The sequence below is a fragment of the Microtus oregoni genome, unplaced genomic scaffold, assembly GCF_018167655.1.
Source record: "Microtus oregoni isolate MIOR12 unplaced genomic scaffold, Mior012 000069F_ref0000032, whole genome shotgun sequence".
NCBI classification, from domain to species: Eukaryota; Metazoa; Chordata; class Mammalia; order Rodentia; family Cricetidae; genus Microtus; species Microtus oregoni.
Window position 1 is genome coordinate 6,767,864 of NW_024543976.1, and position 27,259 is coordinate 6,795,122.

A 27,259-nucleotide genomic window follows, 5' to 3' on the forward strand; every position below is an offset into this window, starting at 1 on the left:
ATGCATACATTAACTTACACATGAGGCATTTTAGTTAGGTGCAGTGCTCACATCAGCACAATATTAAGAAACTCGGGGGGTTCTTGCAAACAGAGCGAGCCAGCAAGAGGACAATACAGGAGAATGTATACTGTGTAGGTCCACTAAAGGGAAGTTTGAAACCTGAGTTAGATGAAAATTTAATCACACTATTCAAAATATACACAATGTGTTGTTCTCCGTTTAATATTTTTGGACTCCTTGAGCCTGGCTAACCAAAATCACAGAATGTGGATCCAAGTATAAGAGGGGTATTGTGAGCAAGCCATACCAGAATCATAGACAAATACACGTGTGCCTTTCAATGTGTCAAAATTTATTGAGTAAAAATAATTTTACAAAGTACAGAGCTTTCAAAGGCAACAATCTGCCTGATTTTTCTTCTTTCCTTAGAAATCTGGTTAAGAGAAACACATTCCTTTATTCCAATTTTAGTTACTAACATTAGTTCTTAGAGATCATGCATCACACACAGTATGTGTGTGTGTGTGTGTGTGTGTGTACCTGTGCGTGCATGTGTGCCTGTGTGTATATGTATGTGTTTACATGTATTTATATAGGATACAAAATGGATACAAGAGATTAAAAGGCTCCAGAAGATGTTTAAGAAGTAGGCTGATAAAAATGTACAGATTGTATTGGATAAGATAATGAACCCAAGTGAAAGGGCAAGACCTGGTCAATAGCCAGAAGGGACAGACAGAGGAACAGCAGGTCCAGAGGGGTGAGCAGGAGGATGAATAGAAGGCAGGGGAGTAGGTTGCATCCACAGTGGGGACCAGCTGAGGAAGAGTAGGAAGTTCTCTGCCTTTTGATCCTTGATGTACACACACAATGATAGGTCAGTTGTTGAAGGGGTCGTTGATATCACCATCTCAGTGTGGGTGTCTACTCCTTTATGGGGTCCATGTGAGGGAGATTTACCCTTTCATGAGTCCACTGTATCAGATAAGTTCTGCTCTCTATGATATGGTTTTAGTATGTTTGCGTGCCTCTGCAGTCTTTTTGCCATGATAAATTATTAAGGTGACAGTAATAAGTCATGTATCAGTCTATGCTGCATGGGGGTGCTGGACAGGTGATGTGTGTGAACCTACCCAGACGCATAGTAATTTTCCACCCTTAAGATGCAGTCAGCAGCTGCCCATGAGATGAAATGTCTCAGGAGGAAGCACAAACTGAAAACCACTGTTTTACATAGTTAGAGCAGGGCACACCCTGATTCAACAAGGGGACTGCAGTGTCTGTATGGTGGATGATGTGCTTAACCGATAAAATACCACCTAAAGGCAATGAGGTATCCCCGAAAGAGTCTTCAGTGTACTCTCAAAAGAGTAAGGATTCCAAAAGTAAAATTAAGAGAATTCTATTAATAATAAGATCAAATCAAAAGACAAGCATACTGAAAACTATAAATTGTGTTGAAGTAAATTAAGATCTAAATAAATGGAAATAGGCTGTACTTTTTCAGAATAGAAGGTTTAGCATTGCTGAAGTGCAAGCAGAAGGCAGAGAGCATTCTGGAAATGATTCCTCAAAACCTACCCCAGTGACACAGCTCCTCCTAGAAGGCCACACCTCCCAATCGTTCCCAAACAGTCCCACTAACTGCAGACCAAGTCCTCCAACATATGAGCCTATAGAGGCCATTCTCACAAGCTGCCACAAAACTCTATAATAAAACGGTCCATTTTTTTGAGATAGGCAAAGGAATTAAATACATTTTCTTAAGATATACAAAAGATTGATAAGCACCACATTGAAATATCAGCAGGATATCCTTAGGGAAATACAAACCACACTGTGCTATAATAACACTTGTACCCCTACTTAAACCCCCCCCCAAAAAAAACACTGCAGGAAACAAACAAGAGACTAATAAATGTAGGTGACAATATGGAGAAACTGGAGTGCTCATACAATGTTGGTGGGAGTATACAATGTCACTGCTGCTTTGAAGACAGTTGGTCTCTGTGACACCTTAGACATCACATTGGTGACAGCTTCGTGTCCACTAGCTCCCAAATGTAAATCACCCAAATATCCACAAGGAATGATAAGGTGCATCATGCATACAGCCACTCCAAGGGAAAAAAATGCGAAAACACACCACAGCACAGAGCAGCATAGCCAATGTCAAGCTACTTGAAAGCCATGTGTCCCAGAAGGCTACCTACTTTATGATCTCATTTGCATGGACTGTGCAGACCAGCCAGTTGTGTTACGACAGTCTAGATTAACGGTTAGCCAGGGCTTGCAGGTGGCTATGAAGAGTGATTAATAACGGAGGGGAATTGGCCGGGAGGGGTGAAGGTGTCATTAAATTAGGTTGCAGTGATGGTCGTACAGCCCTGCACTATTTTTAGAAAAGTACAGCAGAAATTTATAAGGTGAAGTTGCGGAGTGTTCAGTAGAGGAAAAGTTTCCCATAAGCCCCTGATAGACAACAGAACTCTGAGAGCAGCTCGTTTATGTTGTGTTCTCCAAACCCAAGAGGGGGAAAGCAAGCAGGAGCTTTCCATTTACAATTTATTATATCACACCAGCATTGCCCTATTCGAACTAAAACATGCAGCGATTGATTATCCATCACATCCCAGCTCAGGGATTTGCCTGCTTCCCACCAATACACCTACAAGTTCCTCAGATTGTATCTAAGGATACAGGCTGCTGGCACTGGTGGAAAGGAAGGGTTCTAGCAGCACTTCCTAAATCTTATCACTTGTTCCTGGTGCTCATGGAGGGCTTTTGAGGATGCCTCTTTTCCAGAAGCTTTCCAGGAAACAGAACTAGGTGAAGGAAAGTGGGATATGTACAGTTGAGCCAAGCCAGGAAAAGAATGTAGTTTTTCTCTGTACCATCAGATTGGCCTATGAGGAAATGTGTGGAGCAGAAACTGATTGATGTGAGAGGGTCCAGTCCACTGTGGATGGTGCTATCCTTGTGCAGGTATCTCAGGGAGGTTGAAGAAGGCACACTGAGCAAGCCATGAGGAGAAAGCTGTAAGCAGCACTCTTCTGCATTGACTAAGCGCATTTGTGATGGACTCTGAGTCCCAACAAGGCACTGATGTTGAACGAAGGAATGAAAGGCACTGCCCCTTGGCATCAGTCATTTGAACAAGAGCAAATTTAGATTTGCATCCTTCACTTTGTGCTCCCTGTGTCTCGGGTCTCCTCTCTGTCTGCAATCTGTGAGTCTGAATCTGTGTCTACCTCTGTACTTGTGTCTGCCTGTTGTATCCGAATGTCTGTCCCTCACTGCACAGGGCCTTGCTCTATCTTTATTGAACCTTACAGGAAGCATCCACGGGGATGGAAGGTGAGGGTTTACAGAAATCTTTAACAGAGTTTTACGCTGGATTAAGTCACTGGCTCCGACTCATCTAAACTTACCCAGATAGCAAGCTTCATGGCTTATCAGCCAATATCCATACATGGTTGCCTTCAACTTTACATGGCAAATTTCAGAAGTTGCTTTCAGCTTCTGTGTTTGCTGCTTTCGGCAAATGATGCACACTCATTAGTTCGGTCAAGGGTGTAGAAGGGTGTATGGTTTAAGGTCACAGCTATGCACTAGCTTAGGCTGTAAAAGTTGCTTACATGGGAAACCCGAGCACATAAGCTTGACTGTTACATTGTTCTCTGAAAAGCAGGTTAAGCGAACTCTTTGACTACGCAATAGGATAGCGGTCTTAAGCCTCAAGAGACCTCAAGGTGTATTATTAACTTGGACTGTGATGTCCAGCCAAAGTCCCAGTCTCTTAGAATGTAAGAGGTGTTTTTGTAATATCACATCACCACCCGATTCAATGACCTCTGCTTCAGTTCCTGTCTCCAGGTTCCTTCCTTGAGGCCCTGCCTTGGCTTCCCTCAATGATGGACTATAGACTGTAAAATAAAACAATTTTTTTTGCCCCAATTGGTTTTGGTAAGTGTTGTATCACAACAGAAAACAAACTAGGAAACATAGCATCTATTTCTATATTCCAGATATTTCTTTCAAAAATACCCCCTCCCAAATGTCAAACATCTTTCACTTTTCAGTTTTGAACCAAAAAAAAAAAAAAAGATCTTTATTAGGAAATGCTTACAAATTAAAGTTAGTGTTCAAAGAAAGGACATGAGATTTTATAATATTTAAGAATTTTCAGTAATCCTAAACCACCCGAACTCTTGGGCTGCTAATACTTTGGATGATGAAGACAATACGATGCCGGGTCCAGCCTTCCGCTCGTGCCACCTGCTTCCCATCATGCTATGCTCGGTCTCATCTTTTTTGGGGAGAGGCAGTTTATCGGGATCTTTGTGGTTTGCAGTCTGTCCCAGCTTCATGCCTATGCTGCTTTCCAGCGAATGGAAGAGCAGCATGCACGAAGATGGCAGCACCGGATGCAACAGGTCCTAATTTGCACACATGGTTTCATTTTGTGGGGCGAAGGCTGATGGGAGGGCTCTAACCGCTTACACATTTGCTCCTCATTTGTGTGGGCAGTTCCTGGTAGACTTCTGATCTCTCGGGGGGATTGGTAGGTGTGGATTTGCGCCTCTGCCCTTCAGCAGCTGCGGAATCTCCAAAGAAGGCAGCGTTTTAGAGGACGTCCTAATGTTGACCTTCTTTTTACAAAGGACATTTAAAAAAATCTAATGGTTGCTTTGTGGTGATTTATCAGAATAAACGGGCAAAAAATAAAATGAGTGGAACAATAGAGGGATATCAAAAAGGGATGGCTCACCTTATGTATTATTATTTAAAACTCTTATTTATTATCTGTTTATTATCATTTCTTATATTTTTCATTTCATAGTTTTCATTACTTTCCGATTGTTTAAGAATCTCATACTTGTTTGCAATGTGTGTGATCAAATGTTCCCATCCTCCCCCCTCCAGTTCCTTCTCTTTCTCCCTCACTACTTTTCTTTCCCCCAACTGCTCTGATTTTAAACACTCTTGAGTCTACTTTCCGCCGCCCATGTGTGAACTGATATAGGACCAGCTACTCCGGGCTAGCTTCTCAGGGACTATATCCCTGAAGAAAACTGCTTCTCCCTCCCCAGGCAGCCCCTGAGTTGCTTCTCAGCTAAGCGTGGGCCTTGCTGTCCACCTCCCTTCTCCATGCTGGCCTTTTGGCTAGCTCCGTCTTATGCATGTCTTGTACATGCTGTCACACAGCCCCTGAGAGTTAATGTGACCTTTATGTGTACTGCCAGGCCCAGGAAAGACCGTTTCCCTGTGAAAGTTCGCTATCCCTTTCAACCTTCCTATGGCCTCTTCTGCAGGGCTCCCCGGGCTCATGGGGAGGGGTGTAACGATGGAGCTTAACCGTTTTCCCTCTCACTTATAATTAAAATGCAGTTATTTTGCCTGTCTTGTAAATTGAGACATTCTAAAAGAATGTATACAGCACAAGAGGACAAGAACATAAAAGAAACAACAAGTTCCCATTTACTTTGATTCTAAGTAATTATGTTTATGACTTTTATAATTGCTTCCTCTGTTCAGTGGTCTTTCCTACCCCAGTGTCTTTGAGAACAATGCCAACAATTGGGTATCCCTGGCTGGGTTTTCTCCCAGTGGCTCATTTCCTTTTGTAAAAGGGATTAGCCTTCAGCTCCCAGTGTGCCTAAATGAGGTTTTGTTTGACTTTCTACCTCTCTCTGCCCCTGGGATTAAAAGAGAAGAAGTACAGGAAAGCTTATAGAAACGCTCGGGTTTCCCATTTTAGGACAACTTAAGAAAAAGCAGGCTTTCGTTCCTGTGCAAGGAAACAGTCCATTCACAGAATGAAGCGGAGTGAAGAAACACAGAGAGCCGCAGAAGGAAAATCCAGTGCCTCTCAGCTTTTCGCTTTGTCGTAGTTTATTGTTCAAAGTGAAGTTATTCCCAGGATGTCAAATGTACCAACATCCAAATGCACATACCAAAAGCACATCCTAAAGCCAAATAGGAAAAAATAATCTGATAGCCTTTGTTGATTCCAATGCTTTTTGTCAAAATTTGCTATGTTTGTATTTAATTATTCCATATTAAAAAGGTAATTGTATTTGTGTTTTTTGAAGGGCTACAGAAGGATCTTTCCCTCGCTGGTGTAGAATAGGAACTTAAACGTTGACGTCTTTTTGGCAATTTAAGTTGCGCTTGAGCGGAAAGGACTATATAGAGTTTTGCTTTCGTTGGCCTTGTTTTGCTGCCCTGGGATGTGACACTCAACTCCGTTCCCATAGATATGTGTGAGAAATTCCTTAGGGCTTGAAACAAGAGTATCTTCGGGGCTACATGATCTGGCCTAATCAACCATGAGTGCCCTCCTGGTTTTCTAAATCCTGTTGTTTAATGAAGGCCTTTCTCAATTATCTTCCCTTGATTAGACATCGATGAGTGCAGCGTGGTTCCTGGGGTCTGTGAAGCCGGCGACTGTTCCAACACCGTGGGAAGCTATTTCTGTGTCTGTCCGCGTGGCTTCGTTTCCTCCACAGATGGCTCTCGGTGCATTGGTAAGCCTTGCATTTTGAAGGTACAATATGCTGTTTCTTGAGGACAGAACAGGCCAAACAGGTATGAAGTAGGTGACGATTATAAAACCATTGGGAAATGGACATAGACCAAAGGGCCATTCTAAAGCCTTTGCAGTATTTAGCATCACTGAGGGGTTGCTAGACCAAGTACTGTTTGTAAAGTCTTCGCTTTCCGGGGCCATCTGGCTTAGTTTTATGTTGTCAAAATCATTTCTTTGGAAGAAAGACTTGCTCGGGATGTAACTGCTGCCCAATGTTGCAGGCACAGCCAGAGAAAGATGTCAAATCTGCGTGGGAAGCTGGGATATAGTAATTAAAGATTCATCTGTTACTGTGCATTGTGAACACAGGCAGCATCTTATTTAGTTAAAGCTTGTTTGTTCTGGTGAGAAGTACTTATTACAAAGAGGAGTTGGCACTCCTAATTTTGTGTTTCCAGCGTATTCAAATTAAAGCCAAATATACTTACATGGTCTGCTCTGTTGGAAAAGATGAAGCTGTACTTTGCAGCATGGTATAGTTTATCCATCAGGAAGCATGCCTTAGGCTTCTGTTGCGTGAGCCCAGAGATTAGGAAATGCCCTTTGACGTACAATCATAGTATAGTTAGTTACCTTCACAATTCTTGCCTTGGGCATTCATCCCGGTCAGCACTAATATTGAGCTGATAATAACTACAAAGAGAGGGAGAAATATGTACAGTTTCTACAACAGCACTCAAGATTTATGTGATGATGAATTAAGGAAATTAGTCTAGTGCCCGGAGAATAGAGTTTCATGGTCCACTGGAGGGAATAAATGGGATAATGAAGCTTTCCCCAGTCCGACAGTTGGTGTATGAGTAGCTCCCTGAGGGGTTAGTGGATTAGTGACAGTACCAAGTGAACCAGTTCAGAAGCTGGAACTACAGAGTTAAGGAGATGAACTGAAGATATCACACCAGCGATAAAGGGCTATGGCTCAAAACCATTTGATAAATATCTTATCTCCCTGATGCTAAGCTAGCTATGGCCATCCATCCATCAGGGAGGGTGAGAGGTGTGTGTTCTGTCACCAGAGGGTCATGTTGTCATCACAGATAATAGGATCACAGGATAGACATGTCAGTGACAGTCACAGCTGTCATGAATTGTATATGACATGTGACATATACAATTCACACCCTCAGGCACTGTACACCCTCAGTCCCACCTATCAGGACTCAGGCAAGCTACTGATCCCTCTCCACTAACATTACCGGAAGTGTTTGATGAAGTAATCTCATTGTGATCACTGTTGCTGTTATTAGGAGAAGCAGGGAAAGGCAGATACATCTACACCACAAGGTTTACGGGCTAGTTATCTTTCTTCTCTTTGTCTCACCATTAAATGAGAATAACCTGTTTGTTTCTTGCTAGTCTTCACTGAGCTTGTATCCAGGGTTCATTTGTGACCACCTTTGACCTAAATGCCCATCTTGTGATCCTCCTGCCTCTGCCTCCTTCAGCAAATCCTACCGGCGTGCGCCACCACAACCGACCTAAATGCCCATCTCTCGCTGTGAAGTATGGTAGCATTGTCCTGTTTGCTTACAGACTCCTCTGCCCGAATTATCGTGATTTCTCCGTTCCACACCCAATGAAGCTCACTCATTCTCTGAGCCTCAAATTTGGAATTAGTTTTAATAGCCACCCCTACCTCATCTCAACTCTGGTCTTGGACACAATGATGGAGCCCCTTCCACATGAGCCATGTCCTGTGGCTCAAGGTCTATTGTCCTCTCACAAGTGCCTGTGCTTTTCCCACCAGCCAGACTTTGGGCTCCTGCCTTCGTCAGCCTCGTGGGCCTTGTGGATTTCAGGCTTCATGTTAAATGTTGTATGAATTTCTTGCCATGTCAGTGCATTTGAATGAGTGGGAAAACCACAAAATTTGTGAGTAAAGTGATAGTGAATATAGGAGTCTCTTTTGGTGAATGACATCTTGGCATCATTTGGCTTTGTGATGGGCAAAATGATGCAGTGCTCAGTCATGGTCCTGGATACGTCACAGGTTGACTCCAGAAGCTGAGTCCTGGACCTTCAGAAATACCCTTCGTTTCAGAGGAAATATTCTATCGCATTGGACAGAGGAAGAGCACCCCAAAAACAGAAAAGTGAAAAATGACTCCCAGAAATTATAAAGCTTTTGATAAAATTAAGTGAGCAGCTTAGTTTAAAAAATAAACACATTTTATTTTCAATAAATATGTGTTTTTGTTTGAGAAAAAATACAGCATCTTAACATGTAAGAGGTTTTGAGTTTTAAAAACCTTGTGTGTATATGTTCTTAGATTGAATTCATTTATGATAGACGATTATGTCGTGAATATATGAATTTCCTTCTGTTTGTTTTGTAAATACATAGTATACATACTAATGATACTGAGCGGGATAAACTTACAATGGTCTCAGGTGTGACGCTTCATGCTATTGCAGCGTTGTTCTGAGCGATGTTGGCTGGATCTGCCCTCCTTCCTCTTCCTAGTTAACACAGTTCTCCCTACAGTATCATACGAAAATCAACGAAGCCAATATGCTGAGTCTAAACCACATTGTAAAATGTCTGGGAACTCAATCCTTCTCCTGCGGACGAGAGAAGAGTTTCCTGGGGCAGAAGCATTTAGCTAGTCATTTCAACTTTCAAATAGCATAGCCCTCCCATTTCATTTAATGCTAAATTAGGAAGACAAATCCTAACTTAATGTTACCTAGCGTGTTAATCATTTTTTTTATGTCTAGGAAAAGGAAAACTTTAACTTGGAAACTAACATACCACATTTAAAAAGAATTGAAGTGTCACTAATCGTATTTTTCCTTAAAAGCATTTTAATAGCATTATTTAATGAGCCTCATGTCATTTTGGAATTTGTTCCCCTTGGGCATCATTAATACCTAATTTCCACAATTTAATACAGGCTCTGAAGAATGACTGGCGTAAGGAGTAATAAGTCATGACTATTTAAGCTGCATAGAGCAAGCTGGGTGCAGGCGAGGGCGGCTGCCTCTTTCTGCCCACAGAGCTAGCATCAGCCCTCAACAGGGACTGGTGAATGCCAGGCAATGAGAGGCAAGAAAAGTTTAGAAGAAGAGATTAAAACATTTGGAAACTCTTGCAGAGCGTGATGTTGTCACAACCCTCTAAAACATTCCCCTCCTGCCTTACACGTTTCCATGTTCCGGTACACAGCATCACCTGGAACGTCCTGAGGATACAAACATGAAAATATAAAGTGTGTGTGTGTGTGTGTGTGTGTGTGTGTGTGTGTGTTTGAGGGAAGAAGTAACTCACTGCTAAATACTTTTAAGGTAATATGTACTGCTAAAAGAAAAAGAAAAGGCGAGAGCTGGCAAAATGGCCCAGCAGTAGAGTCCATATGCAAGCCTGCTGAGCTCAGTTTGATCTCCAGAACCCACAGAAAGGTGGAAGGAGAGAACCAACTCCACACAGTTGTCTTTTAACCTCCACATGCGCAGAATAACAAAAATGTCTTAAAGGTTGATAATTAAACTTCTAAAGGAGAGGGCTGGAGGGGACTCAATGACGTACTTGCTGTTCAAGCATGAGGACCAGAGATTAGCTCCCCACAGCCCACAGGGAAATCCAGGGTGAGCAGTGTAGTAACTAGTTCACAGTCATATAAAAGAAGACCAATAATTAAGGAGGAGTGCCCAGAGATGAAATGAGACAAGGAGGCATCTTGACTACCTCAAGGGAAGCAGTGAGCCTGATTCCCACTGTGGTTCAATTTCTTTTTTTGTCCCTAGTTCAGTTTCTATTGAATAACATCCTCATGAAGTTTTCATAAAAAGTATCCTGGGAAAAGACAGATCTGTGGAGTTAATCCACAGTAGCCCAAACTGGAGCTAGGCCAACAGAGATGTGGATGTTTGTCCAGTGCCAGGGAACTAACTGTCATGAGTATTCTGACCTGGATGAAACTTCTCTGCTCTGTTTTAATGAGCAGAGGTCATTCATCCCAAACATACGTGCTCAGGTTGTCACCTCCAAGTTTGCCCAAGGATTCATCACCCAGCGCACCCTGTCATTCCTCTTCAGTTCTCATCAATCAAATTTAGAGTAAATGCCAGCCGTGAGGCACATTCCGATGACCATACCTTGATTTTGTTTCAGTAAAGATTTACACTTTATTCAGAGGATGAAAATTGTTTCCTCTTTCTGGGGACAGTGGTAAACAAGACTTACAAAGTCTGCTTGGGCAATTAAAAAGTCAGGAGATGACTAGCGGAGTGGACTTAGTGTGTTCTCCTTGCTGTGTCCGTCTAGTTGAGTGCGCACCAAGGGTTAGGACCATTGTTTCATGGGTTTTCTCTGCTTTGGCTCTAATAAACCCTTGCTTCAAGGAATAATGTCCCTGGGAAGCTTCCATTTCTGCCAGGTACTCTTCTAAATGTCTTCTTTCTTGATAAAATGCAGTGCTTTGCAAAAACAATTACAGGCACACTCGGCCAGACTGAACTGGCTTCCTTTATAGGACATCTTTTTGTCAACCCTAACCATGGATGCCACTGTTCCATACCTCGTACTAGAATATTCTGTGTGCTTTGATTAGAAGTATGCCATCTATCTCTTGGTTGTTATTAGAGGAGAGGGATCATGAAGTTTGTGAAAACATTATTTTCTATACAGTACTCCCTCTCTGCCCCTACCCTCACACATATGGCCCAGTTTTCTAAGTGTGTGCGACATTAGCTCGAGATTTCCAAACCATAGACTCTTTTATTATCAGTTTTTTCCACATTCCTATGTGATGGCAATGTAATATGTGAACTAAAATACATAATTAAAAGGCTAGTTAATGTGCAATGTTTTTTTTTAATGAAGTCCTGTTTTCTTGATCCCACTGGTATATCCATCAGTGTGAAGCAGAGCTGTGTGTATCCAATGGGAAGCACAACTACTCCATCCTCAGTACCCATGGCAGATGCAGGTTTCCGAATTTGCAGTATCCCAGCCTGTATAAGGAGACGGCTCCCACATCACCAGTCCACAACCAATGTCTGGAGCCCATATAGGACGGCCCCCTGATGCACTTGCCACATCGCTCATTACATGTTTATACACATTACCTTATTCTAAATGGATATTGTGCCTGGTTTAGGAGATGTGCTGAAGTGTGTAGAGTGCTCATGGTTTCTTTTGCTATTGATAACCAATTTCATGACATCCATTCAGATCAGAGAAGTGTCTGGTGTTTGCTGGTGGCATAGAAAATGCTTAGTTTTACTAACTATTCCACACATGTCTCTTCAGGTCATATGTGATATGACCTGATCTCACAGAAATAGCTAGAGCATATGGCTGATAGACTCTAGATATGTCTGTGAGATCAAACTCAGTGACTTCGTTGTCCAGATTTCTCCTCCTGTCCATCACCAAGAGAGCTGTTCCCATTCTACTATGGAACTAGATTTACTTAAAGTTTTTACCATGGACTTCTATAAGCATTAGTTTGTATAGTTTGGGTTTCCTCTTCTTTTTCCCACTTTGGATTTATTGGTTTTCTTAGGTCTGAGCTTGCCTTAGGACCTTGCTGGAAATTCTGGAAGGTTTGTATCTGTAGAACATCCTGTTATTCTCTCTAGGCCTTCTTCCAATACTCTTATCAGATCATAACCCTTCCTCCTTCATCTCCACATTTCTCAGGCTTCTTAGAGCATTTCCGATCCCAGTCTCAGAACTCTCCTGAAGAGAGTGAGTGCACACACACCGTGCGCACACACCAGTGTGCACACACCTACTGCAGCAGTAACCGCTCTTAATTTGCATGTGGCAGCCTTCTTTGGTGTATTTGAGAGGTTCCTTAACCAGCTGTGACCCTCTCAGGCACAGACTCCATAGAGCTTGTCTACGATAGTTCTTCCATTGTGTGCAGCCTCTTTTACACTATCCATAGTTCAGACGTTCACCACTTTAAACCTTAAAAACAATTTAGTGGATAATCAGTATTTAACTATTAATGATTTAAAATGGTTAATGCTTAGCCCGACTGGTCTGATCATTCTGTTACCAAAAATAGTCAATAGTGCTCCTTCAGCTTCTTTTGCTTCCTCGAGGCTTGTTTCTTTGTGTTGTTTACTTCCCTGCTGGCTAGTCTCGTTTCTTGGAAGTTTTCGAAAATCCCTTGAGACTTTCTTAGTGTTCTGCTCTGCTTATATTGGCTTTTTCTAGTTATACAGTGTGTTTCTTTGACGTCTGTCAAAACAGAAGCATGCTATGAATTGTAAAAGCAATGCTATTTATATGGGAAGAGCCTATGGTTATAAATTCTCAAAAGGTAGTTACCTCCTTCTCCCCACAGCTCCAAATAGAGACAGGCATTATTTCTCAGTGCCCTCACTAGATCACCAATGCCCTCAGGACATTTGTCTTTGTTACACCATGGTAGGCGGTGTCTAGATCTCCTGTTCTGCATGCTTGTGCCTTGTGATACTGTAACAGGTTTGGCAAAGCCATTGTTTAATAGAAACTGAAAAGTGAAACCCAGCTGCACACTTAAGTCCCAAGATGCCCATCTTCACCTCATTTGGAGGCTCCCTTTTAATCTTGCTTTTCAGGCCAACAGAGAGCTTTTTATTCATACATGTTTGTACTTCAGGGTAATTTTATTAAAAGGGACATACCATGTAGACAATCTACCACTTGGCCGGGGGACTTATTGTTTTATTTCATTTTTCCACCAGCCCTGGTCCATGAGTAAGAAGAGTTAAATACAGTTATGGAAGTAAATATGGGTCAAAAGTGCCACAACCTCCTTCATGCAGAAGCCTTGGCAAATTTCATGTTTCCATCCTACCTTGTAACATTGGTTGTATTCTATAGTTTGGGGGATTATTTTTAAGAGTCCAGGGCTTTCTTGTTTTAATTTCCATTTTGTTCATGAGAGGTACAGCCATCAAGTAGAGCTAAGCATATGACGGTTTGGCTCCTAGAATGAATGTTTTAAAATGTGTTCCCATGTCTCACTTCACAATAGAAATTAACCTGGGATATCACTCCCAGCTACAAACTGTTCAAACCCAGCTCCTACGATTTTCAGTGTCTCCCATGGCTTTAGGCCATACATGCAACAAATGAAGTGCTTTGCTTTTGAGCAAGCTAAGCTTCTATTGAAAAATGAAAGGATGCATTCCACTTCCTGCTGGCTATCTGAAAGCCAGATCATTTGTTTCAAGCAAGGTTGGAAGCCCTCTGAAGACGCTATGGACCATTTGAGGAAATGATGTATTTATGTTAGACTATGGAATTAATGCCAAGAATGTCAGCTGTTTATATTACTGGCATTGTTTGTGATAATTTTTTATAATTTTATGAGCATTGTAATTGCATCACTTCTGTCCCTCATTCTTCCTCTTCCAACTCTTCCCATGCCCCTCTCAGTTTGATGACCTCTTTTTCTTTAATTAATATTGTTACATATGTGTGTGTGCGTGTGTGTGCAGCTCATTGAGTCCATTTAGTGATGCATGTATTTGTATTTAGGACTGATCACTTGGGACTGTGCCACCTGTCGAAAAGCTTGTCCGTGGAGAAAACTGATTCTCCCTCTGTCAATTTGCATCATCGGTGCAATGCTCCTCAGTATTGCTCTGTACCTTTTTACAATCATGGAGAACATGTCTTTGACTACATCTTCATAACCATCAAGATGGTGGTATCCATTCATAATCTAACACTTCAGAGGCTCAGAAAGGGTGGTTTCGAGTTTGAAGCTGCCCTGGACTCCACAGCAAGTTCTAGGGCTACCTTAGCTACCTGTTAGAACCCAGGGGGCTTTGTTGTTTATTTATTTGTGTGACAAAGGATCTTGATCAAATTTCAAAGCACATGATTAACTGGACATAACTTTTTTTTTCCTTTGGGAAAAGAAAGGTGGTTGTCCATCAAGTTTGCTGATGACCTGGGTTTTTATTTCAGTGTGGTACGGAGTTGATAGTCTTTTGTCCAGTGTTTCCTGCCACTCCGATTCTTTCTCAGTTTAGCAGACAGAATGAAATCTATGAGACTCAAATTCGATCTGTTACTTTCCTACCTCAAATCCTCCAGATAGTGTACCAATGCTTTACGATAACTGAATTGCCAAACTCAATGATACTTCTGAGTTATCACCTTGCTTCATGTTTCATCCATATTTGACTGACTTAGTTACCCTTAGTTCTTACAAGGTATCTCACGGCCTTACAGTTTTCAGTTAATTAGATGCAATGACAACTTACAGATACACACCTCTGCCTTGAGTATTCCCCTGGGTTCCAAGCTCATTTCTCCAACATCCCAAATGTATGATGGATTACAGGCTTGTATTGTCTCAGCCTGTTTATTTCCTAGCCATTGCCATCTGAAATGTGCAAATCAAAATTCAGGAAATTTCCACCATGCTTTCTCTTATATCCAGCATGTGGGTGACTTCCCATTCGCTCTGCCTTCAGATGTCTCTGCCCAATGCTTTTTACAACATGGTACTGACTACTGCCTTCCTCAAAGTCATGACCATTACATCTCCTGTGTCCTTTCCATGGCTCTTCCTTCTCTTCTCTAAGTTCTCACCATAGTCAAGATCTTAAACATGTCAGCCATTTTCTTTTCTCTAATTTAAACCATCCCATCTGCAAACCCTCACAACAGGGCATTCAAATCCCATAATCCTTTCATAGTGACTCTAGGGCTTCTGTGATAGTAGCCTCTACAATTCCCTCTTCTTTAGTCAATTGGGAACCTGTGTTTTGTACGGTTGCAGTCTGTGTACTCAGACGTCAGCGTCTCTGGTGACTTCTGATTGATCTTTAAAGCAGCACATCCATCAGTTAGATGCTGTTGTAGAGTGAACAGCTACATGGATCTCAATGGCAGAGCAGGACTTGCTAGGTCAAGCGTGATTCTGGCCTAGAATACATAGAAAACTCTATGTCATCGTTATTTTTGTTGTTGTTTTTTTCTTGAGGGGGGTGGTGTTCTTGTTTTTTAAAAGGATTTTGATCAAGCCTAAACAGGGTTGCAAAGATGGGGTTGGGTTGTTACTGTTCCCCAAGCACCAGACCTGTCTGGCTTGCCACTGAAGCTTGCCTCAGAGTTACCTGTCTTTCATTTTCATATTCAAGGAACTCATCATAGAACCAGTATATTTAAAGGAATCTTTCCTGAATAAATAAATAAAGCAATGATCAGATGAATAAAAAATAAATGGCAAAGGAATGAGCTGGTTTAAGGAAAATAAATCAATGCAATTTACCTCCCCTATATTCGCCTAACATGGGAAATGGTTGCTGTAGCAACTGGAGGTAATTCCGCCATGTCTTCTGTTTTCCCTTTCCATCTTCAGATCAGAGAATGGGTACGTGCTTCTCTGGCCTGGTGAATGGCCGCTGTGCACAAGAACTCCCGGGTAGAATGGCAAAGGCTCAGTGCTGTTGTGAGCCCGGCCGCTGCTGGGGCATCGGAACCATTCCTGAGGCCTGTCCTGTCAGAGGCTCTGGTGAGTGGCGGGTTGTGTCACCTTGGCAGCAACAGTATTAAGAAAGTCAGTAACACTGGTAATCTCTGCCCTTCTTGAAACAGACCAGATGTTTATCTGGATCACCACTGGCTTGTAGTGTGCCAGTCCTTTACCATAGTTCCTTTCCTTTCTCCTGACCTGAGGATCAATCCCTCCTGTAGCCTGTGCCTTAAAGGTGACTTTCTATTGAAAAAAATCCCCTAGGATGAAAAAGAAGACACAGCATGAATAGTAAAGTATGATCACGGCCTCATAATCGAATATGTTGACATTTTTTTTGTTATCTTTCCCATGTGGAATTCTGAAACTCAAAAATAATTCAAGCTTCAGAAATTTGCTAATAATGGCATCTTATTCATGCCTTTATAGAGGAAAAATGAGACATTTTTCATTCTCTCAAAAGCATGAAACCATAAGACGCCACCAAGTTTGATCCCTAATATATGGCCCTAATTCCATGATAATTAGGACAATTAGGCAGTTGCTACAGCCTTGCTTCTTCTTACTTGGTTTTGATATATACAACTAAGTAAAGATTTTTTAAAGCTGTGTAGATACTATCTACAGCAAAAATTTATTTTAAAACTTTGTTCTGGATCTATATTAATATCTAATCACTTAAAAATGAAGAAAACAGACATAAAATTTGGGTGGACATAATACTGATGAGAATTCAAGTATAACCAAAGACGTAGAATGAGTTCCCTAAAGCTTTTCACCTGCTCAAGTAAATTTCTTGCAATAATAGCTATGCCTGGAATTTTATGAGTTACACTTAGGGACTAAAATACAGGGGTGCACACAAAGGGCTCTTTGTGCGAGTCAGTTAAAATAATGAAGATCATTAGTTTTAAATATTTTTTTAAAACACCTATACCTTGCTTTTGTTAATATATATCATTGAAAATATTTCACTTCTTATTCATATTGTGTAGACCAAGTAAAACTGACCTATGGCAACTGCTTCAGTGCTGCAGCGAGAACTCTGTTTGTGTTTAACCCCACTCTTTCTCTTACAGAGGAATACCGTAGGCTGTGCCTGGATGGCCTTCCAATGGGCGGCATTCCAGGGAGTTCCGTTTCTAGACCTGGAGGCACGGGGGGCAATGGCAATGGCTATGGCCCAGGAGGGGCAGGCTTCCTCCCCATTCCTGGAGGCAACGGCTTTTCTCCTGGTGTTGGGGGAACTGGAGTAGGAGCCGGGGGACAGGGACCCATCATCACTGGATTAAGTAAGTACTCACATTTCCTCTAGATTCTTGAGTTTTCAGCCTCACGTGATATTATATTAACAAGCATGTGTGTGTAAGAGTGTGTGTGTGTGTGTGTGTGTGTGTGCATATAAAATACAGTAATACTAAGTTTAAGAAAATGTGGTAGGAAAACATTTCATCTGTCCTTCAATTCTTTTGATAAATTGGAACAATAGAATATGTGAGCTAGGCTCTTCAAAAATACAAATGAGAGTCCAGGAATATGCGATCTGGGTGACGTCACTAGGAAGCATGTTTTAGACTCAGTTCATCTGGCCTGTTTTGCTGCTCTCCTCATATATGGCGTGGATGGTGTCCCAGCACCGTGTCTCAGATGAGATAAAGCAAGCCCTGCTCGGGGGCCTCTCCAAACAGCCTAACGCACGCATCCCCCTTCCCTCGTGCTTTGCCATTGTTGTCAAACCGCTTGAAATTGAGAACTGTGGGCTTCAGAGCAGAATTGGCATCTGTTTGCTTGACATTTAAGCTCGGTCTTGAAAAGCACAGTTCTTGATAATAATATTTAATAATGTCCCATGCTGCTATGTTTATTCTCTCTGGCATGCTGCCTGTTTGCTACATCTAAATATTCAGCAAGTTACAAAAAAGAAAAAAAAAGTGGAAAGTGCTCACATGTATGGTAGAACATTCCTGAAATTTTTTTAAAAGACACGAGCAGAGTTACCAGATGTGTGACTTAACAAGTGTAACTTGTGACCATGTGTCTCGAGGATTTGTTTTTTTTAAGATCCTTCATATTAAAATTAATAAAAATGTGAGTGTGACAGAGAATGGCTATGTCTAAAGTACACACACGCACGCGCATACACATGTATACACACACTCACACACATATACATGCACGCACACGCACACACATGTATACACACACTCACACACATATACACACACGCATGCGCACACACACATGTATACACACACTCACACACATATACACGCACGCATGCGCACACACACACGCACACACAGGCATATGCACACGCACACACACGCATGCATGCACACACACATGTATACACACTCACACACATATACACGCATGCATGCGCACACACACATGTATACACACTCACACACATATACATGCACGCATGCGCACACACACATGTATACACACACTCACACACATATACACACATGCACGCGTGCACACACATGTATACACACACTCACACACATATACACGCACGCGCACACACATGTATATACACACTCACACACATATACACGCACGCATGCGCACACACACACGCACACACAGGCATATGCACACGCACACACACGCATGCGTGCACACACACACATATTTCAAACACCTCCAAAATGAAAAATATAATTTAATAAAATATGGAGTAATGGAGTCTTCTGATATATACTTAAGTTCTATTAAGCGTCTAAGACAATCAGTTCAAGGAAATAGTGCATGTTATGATGATCAAGCCTGATTATGTCATAATTTTCCATAGCAATTCTCAACCAGACAATAGACATATGTAAGCACCACGCCAACCTGTGTTTGAATGGACGCTGCATACCCACTGTTTCTAGCTACAGATGCGAATGCAACATGGGCTATAAACAGGATGCAAATGGAGATTGCATAGGTAAGCTCACAATTCTTTAATCCTCCTTGAGTTTTCACAGAGCTGCTAGACTGTAAGGTGAAATGGGACTGAATACGATCTTCTGAAGTAAAACTAATTCATGTGCTGTCTCTCTGATGTGTATGCCTCTCTCTTTCTCCTGGGACCCCTTAACTGGTCGTTGACTTAAGTCACATCAAGAATTCCTAATTCTCTCTTTTCCTGCATATAATCTGTTTTTCCTTTCTTTATAGAGTTTCTTATCCTTACTCTAAATTAAATTTTTAAAGTGAGTGTATTTTTAGAGCAATATTCATTGATCCCTTTGAAGTGGCAATGCTAATAAATATACACATATTATGGTCCCTGACTCATTTAAACTCTTAAAAGGTGCTGGCTATGACTGCGTGACTCCAGCCATTAACTAATTCTTTCTCTTCCTCCTCTCTCTCCTGCCTTTGGTTTTCTGAGACCAGGTATGTAGTCCTGGTATGTAGACAAACTATATAGTTCTGGCTGTGCTAGAACTCACTTTGTAGACCAGAATGACTTTAAACTCACAGAGATCTGCCTGTGTCTGCCTTCTGAATGCTGGGATCAAAGGAGTATGCCACCATGGTCTACATGCATTAATTTCTTAGATTCAGAAGGGCTGTATCTAATGAAGACAGAGGGCTATGGGGATGACCAAGCTGGTAAAGTATGAACTTCGTAAGCATGGGAAGTAGAGCTCAAAGTATTACGTTCTTGTAATCCCAGCAATGGGGAGGCAGACACAGGATGACCCTTGAGACCTGATATGCAACCAGTCTAGCCAGTCAGGGACATTTAGGTTCAGTAACATATCCTGTCACCATGAAAAAAAGAAAAAGAAGAAGAGGAAGAGGAAGAGGAAGAAGAAGAGGAAGAAGAAGAAGAGTAATTGTGGAAAACAGGGATGTTGCTTGCTTTATTTAGGGTTTCTATTGCTGTGAAGACACCACAACCACAGCAACTCTTATAAAGGAAACCATTTAAGTGGGGCTGGCTTACAGGTCAGAGGTTTATACCATCATCCTCATGGCAGGAAGCAGGCAGACATGGTGCTGGAGAGGTGGCTGGGAGTTCTATATCTATATCAGCAAGCAGCAAGAAGAGAGAGTGACACTGGCCCTGGTTTGAGCTTCTGAAACCTCAAAGCCCACCCCCAATGACACACTTCCTCCAGTGAGGCCACGCCTACTCCAAGAAGGCCACACCTCCTAAAAGTACCACTCCCTAAGGGCCTATGGGAGCCATTTTCATTCAAACCACCATAGATATCAAGCTCTGTCCTCTCCATACACCTGAAATGCATGAGTGAGCACACAGACACACACACGCACACACACAGAATAGTCAGAAATAAAAGCTTTTATAATATAATGACAGAATCTGGAGCCATGTCTCAGCAGTTTAGAATACTTCCTGCTTTTGCACAGGACTTGTATTTGGTGTCCAGTGTCCTTGTCAAGGGGCCAAGAATATGCCTATAACTCCAGTCTCAGGAGACCTGACACCTTCGTCAGGTCTCCACAGCCACTCACATACAGGCGACATGCATTCACACAGATACACACACACACACACACACACACACAATTTAACATAAAGATAAATTTTAAATCAAATTTAAATAACAATATAAATATCGCATATCAATGTAAGTACCAGGTATAGAAAAATATATATATTCTAAAATAAAGGAGAGTCTTTTCTAAACCAAAAATAAGAAGTGAGACTCTCTGTGTCTGTATTAGTCAACTGAGATAGGTTGTTTTAGCTGAAAAAAATGCAATCAGACTCAATTTTATGTCAGCTAAATACTTGAGAAAGGAGAGGGATGTCTTGAAGGATTTTTAGATAATTGTGGATCTTCTCTGATATTCCATTCAAGGCTAATAAGCAGTGATTCTTACAGCTTCCCTGCAATGTGGAATCATCAACAAACTGTCTGATTGTTGTGCTCAGTCCACAGCCTGCCTTGTATGTTGGGTGAATTTTTCAATGGGCATTGGGTGTCACCAGAAAAACAATGGCTCCCTGTGCTAAAAGTTGTTCTATAGCCAAGATGTTTCACCATTATTAAAGAAACTCATTTGCTATTGCCACCTTCAGATTCAGTAGAAGAAACTCTGCTAAATTTTAGAAAATCAGCAGTATTCTTTTCTAATTCAACCACTTTAAGCCTGGGATTTTAACTTTATCATCAACTAGACATTTTTATTTCCTTAAAGAGACAGGCTCTTGTTTTTCTTCTTCAAGAAAATGTCTTACAAATCACACATTTGAAGAACTTTGATTTGCATGTCAGCTCATCTTCAAGGAAACATGGTATTCTGTGACAAAACACGGCTCACAAAGAACGGTGCGGCCATTCATTTCTTAGACAGCTGAGTTGCCTTAGTCAGAAACGGTGTGTAATATATGTTCCTGCTCTCAGAGAGTTTAGGAAGCACACTCACAGCTCAGGGTATGTATGGTACGATTCTGCTGTCACAAACAATGCTCTTTGCTGAACAGGACTGTTCTTTGCTCTGCTGTGCCGCGTGTCCTTGGCACTGTGGCTTTCATTTGGGCTCAGGCACGAGCATTGCTTTGTCCTGTCACTGAAAACGTCCACACAGTGAAGAAGGCAGTGAGATCTTCATGTGAAAATGAAAAAGTTTCTTAATCGTGTTCCTGAAATCCCAGTGGCGTCTAGGAGCCCATAGACCAAACCTCGAGACCAGTTATTATGTGAACCAGCCATATATGAACTCAGAAGCTGTCATCTCTCTTTCCCTCCCTTCCTCCCTACCTCCCTCTATCTATCTATCTATCTATCTATCTATCTATCTATCTATCTTTCTATTTATCTATCTTTCTATCAATTTATATCTCTCTTCATTTCTTTCTTTTTACTTTTCCTTTTATAAAACAAAAGTTTTTTTTTTAAAAAAAAAAAGTTTAAAAAAAAGCCAGTGTACCTCTGGCTTTCCATGGAACTCACGATTTTGAGCAGGCTAGCCTTGAACACCCAAAGATCTACCTGCCTCTGCATCCAAAATGATGGGATTAAAGGCATATGCCACCATTTTCTCACTCTTAAAAAGTAGTCTTGAAAAGTCTGTGTCCCTAAATTCCATCTATTGATTTAGAGTCATAGCTGGTGACATGACAATGAGCTCAGAAGCAGGCTCTATAGGAGCTATGACTTCACTCTCTGAATAAATCAGAATTTCCTTGGGGGGGGGTGTTATAAAAAGCCATACTCAGCACATCTCCTTTTCTCTTCTCACGTTCTGAATCACTGAAGAGAATCACAACCCATCACATATGGTGTTGCCCAGATACTGAAAACTGTATCTGGATCTGTTATTTAGGTTCCTCATTTGAACTTACCAAGTCTGAAGTCGTGAGGCAGATGGCCATATCTGTAAAACTACCTTATACTTTTAGATACTAACCAAAGGTGTACCCATTTGTCCAACATTAGACTCATGCCTAGAAAGGACAGCTAGAACCCCACTAAAGCTTTGGGTTGTTCAAGTTGACTTCCCTCTGCAAATGCCACTCCCTGAACATCATCCTCCACAGAATCATAGCCATGGATTTTGCTCAGTTCACCCGAAGATGGTACATAGATCACACCCAGCCATGCCCAGGAGATGAGTTTGTTAAAAATTTAACATTGAAGGGCCTGGCATATTAAGCCCTAGGAAGGAAGGGTTCTTGTTACACTTGTTATCACCCTTGCCTGCTGTGGCATTGAGAATGTATATCTGCATGGTTTACTATGTTAGGGAAGCCTAGAGCTTCTGCAGTGTGCCCAGATATGCATGCTTACGATAGAGATGGATCTCATTGTTCAACAATGAAATCCCATCAAGGTTCTCTTTCACACTATTATAATTCACACAGGCATAGCTTAATACTGAAGCACAATTTCAACAAAAAAAAAGTTTTTGGTCTTTCTAAACCTACCATTCTCTTTCTGGGGTGTCAGATTTTAATCATTTGGAGTTCATGAGGAACAAACTAGCATTTTTGGAAAAACTGTGTGAATACTTAACTAGTAGTTAATATTCTAGTAGCTAGAATAAGAATGGTACCTCCTTAAAATAGGGCATTGTTTTGAGGAGTAATAGATTTGCCTTTATATTTGGAACTCCTGTTAGATGCTTACTGAAGCATAAGGAAATCACTGTGCTAAACATTAAAGCAACAACATCATCAACAACAACAACAAAAAAAAAACCTTTGGCCTTTCTTGCTTCTAGAATTACCCTTCTTGCTTCTAGAATTGCCCCTGAAGCCTGAAACCAGTGGCCTTTACTCAGCATATTCTTCTTATCTTCTTGTTCTACTTTTGGTGTGAAGTTCTGCAGTGTCTTGGTGCCTGTGTGAGTCACCCGGTTGTTAAAATCATTTTACCTCTTGTCATTGCATTATAGGACAATGGGAAATAAACCCATTCCTCTTCTGCTACGGGTAATACGGAGCTCTTCAAATTAAGTATCTAAATTGATATATAAAATATTTTTCAAGGATAAACTTTTAAACTCAAATAGTGTCTGAAAATTCAACAACTTTAATAGTCAATACTTTCACAATTCTTTCATAAGATTCCCATGAATTCTTCTTAACCCTTCTCAGTCCTTAATGAAGTCATAAAAAAAAAAGTGTAGTGACTCTAATAGTTGTTTATCTCTGTCCCCCCCCCCTTTTTTTTTTGATTTTTGAGACAGGGTTTCTCCGTAGCTTTTTGGTTCCTGTCCTGCAACTAGCTCTTCTAGACCAGGCTGGCCTCGAACTCACAGAGATCCGCCTGCCTCTGCTTCCCGAGTGCTGGGATAAAAGGCGTGTGCCACCATTGCCCGGCTCTCTGTCCCTTTAAGAAAGGCGAATGTGATCACTTTGCCGTACTGGAATATGAGACCCAGAATAGAGAAGAGACATGAAATGTACATTTCAGAAGGTAGTGATAGTGACTTGTGCTTCTTCTGAAACCAAATCTCTGGAGGTTGGGGCGGGAACTCGATGATGAAGTGTTTGCCTGCATGCTTAAGATCTTGAATTTGATCCAGAACTATAAAAAAAAGATAAAAATGAAAATTACATATAATTCAACCAGGCATGATGGCACACACCTTTAATCCCAGCACCCAGGAGGCAGAGGTAAGCAGATGTCTATGAGGTTCGAGGTCAGCCTGGTCTACAGAGTAAGTTCCACAACATCCAAGAATACACATAGAAAAACCCTGTCTAGAAAATAAAACAGAACACAACAAATCATAATCCTGTTAAACAAACAAAAATCAACAAATGAGGTTTAAAAGGCATATGGACATATAAAGCAACTTAATTAATTTGCCAATGAAAAAATAAAAATAAATGAACAGATACAGCCTATCTGTTGGCTGGGCCCTTGGAGACTAGGAGACAGCTTTTATATCGCTGAATGACAGGGTAGCAGGAAGAGTTGTCATGGTAACAATAAGCCATGGGTGTAGGATCTTAAAGTAGGAAGAAGACATGCTGAAGGCTGTAGCCTCTTCCGGTTTGCCATGGCTTCCCAGACAGTTTACCTGGAAAAGGGAGGTTGGCTGTGTGGGCTCTAATTTTATTCAATTAAACAGTGTTATGTTGGGGCTTCCATCAAGATACCTCTGTGGATCCTTTTTAATGGTTGAACGTCAGTAAAGTCCAACTAGATAAACGAAGTGATTCTCAGCATTGTGCACTGGAGGTGCTGTTTCATAGTAGGAAATGCACCGGTAATACCACTTGTGTTTGCTAATGCTTTAAACTCTCTCTTTCCCTGTTTTTCCTGCTTCATTCCTTTGGCTCAGTAGAATTGATGGTATCAACCAAAAGTGTCAATGTACGTGAGTCTTAATGGGCTGAAAGGGCCTTTGAATGAATTGAAAAACCATTTAATCCTGTTAAACTTTGCTGTCTTAATTATATTCACCATGAGGTTTTGTTTTGCCTTGTCTTCTTTTACCAGTGAGGGTTTAATTGCACTCCATCTGAAGGTTTATAGAAATGAGGCTAGTGTGTTTGAGAGAGCGCAGTCCTGTGGCATGAACATCTGTAGAAGGAGTGGCGATCTGTTTATTAAAATAGTCACCCTGCGAAGAGATAGCCTTGTTTTCTCCAGTGTAGCTAAAATTATGATGCTGATGGCTTCTGCATGTACCTGGGATGGCAAGCCACCACGCCAGCTCCTTTAACTTGCCAGCATTCAAAATATTATTTAGTGAGCATTGCTAAGGGAGGATAAATTCAACTTACACTGGCACAAGTGATTTCCCTGGGATTTGCCTGGTCTGAATTGTCAAGCCTAGTGCTTTGTTTACACACCCAAATGGAGCCACATTTAATTGAGCCTTAAAAGACTTTATACAAAAAACTCCAGCTTTCTCGTCTTTCAGATCAGGTAGTAATTGCATAGAATTCTATTCTCTGTGAGAAAAATCCTCAGTGCCAATTTTAAGACCTGCAGAAAATCTGGAGTTAATAGGGAAAAAAAAATCACTTTTTAATCAGTTTTCATTATCTGTGTACTTTGTTTGTTACTACAAAATAAAGCCTCGGTGAATACCTAGTTGTGTTTAGATAGTTGAGTCCACAACCCAGTAGCACAGAAAGTCCATAGTCCATCAGCCCTGTTCTCTAAAACTAACTGTATTGACCACATGTAGTGTTCATATGTGTGTGTGCGTGTATGTGTGCATGCATGTGCGTGTGTGTGTATCTTTAGAAACCATTCATTGTTCTCATGACATTGTCTAAGGCCTTAGGCTACTATGTTGCCTAGCTTGCTGTAGTTACTGCCTATTATAGTCTGTTGGAACTCACATTGTTGCTTTTCAAGGTCTGTGCCCTTAATCACTGGGCATTATTCCAGTTGAAAAAAAATCATTATTTCCTGATTAAAGCAAATTCTCTAGTACTCTCCAATAAGCATTATTATTTTTTTTTGTAAATCTTCACATTGGACACTGTGTATTTGAGGAAAGGAATTTTCATTCATTTATAAATACTCCGCTATTTAGACTATTACCACGGGCTGGCCTTCTCTCAAGTTTAGGAGGCTAAATGCACTTTAAACAAACATTTCTGCAAATTGAGTGACGCCTGTAATGGTTTCTTTTGCTGCTCACAGATGTTGATGAATGCACATCAAATCCCTGCACTAATGGAGATTGTGTTAACACACCTGGATCCTATTATTGTAAATGTCACGCTGGATTCCAGAGGACTCCTACGAAGCAAGCATGCATCGGTAAAGCAGGGTTTCTGTGCAGAGAAAATGGCTCTGTGAGATAGTCAGCAAGGCTGTTGGAGTTAAAGGGAACTTACTAAAACGAGGCACGAATCGCTTAAGCACTCTTGCATAGTGGATTTGTTTTGTAATGCCCTTGGAGAATCTCCCTTTCAACTTAAGCACTGTGTGCATGTAGAACCCAGGCAATGTAGTATCTGGCTTCAAAACACTTCAGTCTGCCTTCTTTGCCCATACAGCATGGCCTCCTCCTCCCAGTACCGTCAGCATTACCCTTTGCTGAGATAAGATTGATTGCCGTTTTCAATGACTGTTTTCTTTGAGCCCCACTCACAATCCGACACCAAATCGTGCCTTGTCTGCATGCAGAGTCCCATGGCTTCATCCACCACCACCGTCATCCAAACCCTACCTCACTGCTGATGCATCTCGGAATTCATCTACCAGACAACTCCACTTCTCTTCCCCTTTCCTGTTCGCCCATGGGCGCTGGTTGCCTGGATCGACTTCTCCTGCCTGCCTTTGGTCTTTATTGCCCTTAACCCAGAAATCCTGTGATTTCTTTCCCTTACCCAACATTAGGTTCTGACTTTTAAGTTCTTCATCCCTTATACCCTAAACAGCTGCGTTAATAATTCCAGCCTCCCCCCTGCTCCTAATCTCACTGCACCCCATTTCCTTCTCGCTTTCCTTTTTTCTTTAGTTTTGAAACAATCTTTTCTCGTTTTACACACCAATCCAAGTTTCCACTCCCTCCCCTCCTCTAATCCCCCCCTCTTCTCTGCCCCCCTCGTCCCCTCCTCAGAGAGGGTAAGGCTTACCATGGGGAGTCAACAATGTCTGGCATATCACTTTGAAGCAGGACCAAAGCCCTCCCCACTATATCTAGGCTGAGCAAGGCATCTCCCCCAAAAAGAATAGGCTTCAAAAAGCCAGTTCAAGCACTAGGAATAAGTCCTGCTCCCACTGCCAGCGGCCCCACAAACTGGCCCAGCACACAACCGTCACCCACATTCAGAGGGTCT

The 27,259-nt window shown here is 41.6% G+C and overlaps 1 protein-coding gene across 2 annotated transcripts in view; it reads left to right on the top strand.

The window, feature by feature from the left end:
• The window catches only part of LOC121440619 (fibrillin-2-like), a 197,161-nt gene that overhangs the window by 75,971 nt on the left and 93,931 nt on the right, over positions 1 to 27,259 (top strand). For both annotated transcript variants that reach the window (XM_041641392.1, XM_041641393.1), the window contains exons 8-12: positions 6,408 to 6,533; positions 15,913 to 16,065; positions 17,106 to 17,318; positions 18,827 to 18,964; positions 26,115 to 26,234. In XM_041641392.1, the coding sequence (XP_041497326.1) occupies positions 6,408 to 6,533; positions 15,913 to 16,065; positions 17,106 to 17,318; positions 18,827 to 18,964; positions 26,115 to 26,234 (750 nt within the window). The remainder of the gene's footprint in view (positions 1 to 6,407; positions 6,534 to 15,912; positions 16,066 to 17,105; positions 17,319 to 18,826; positions 18,965 to 26,114; positions 26,235 to 27,259) is intronic.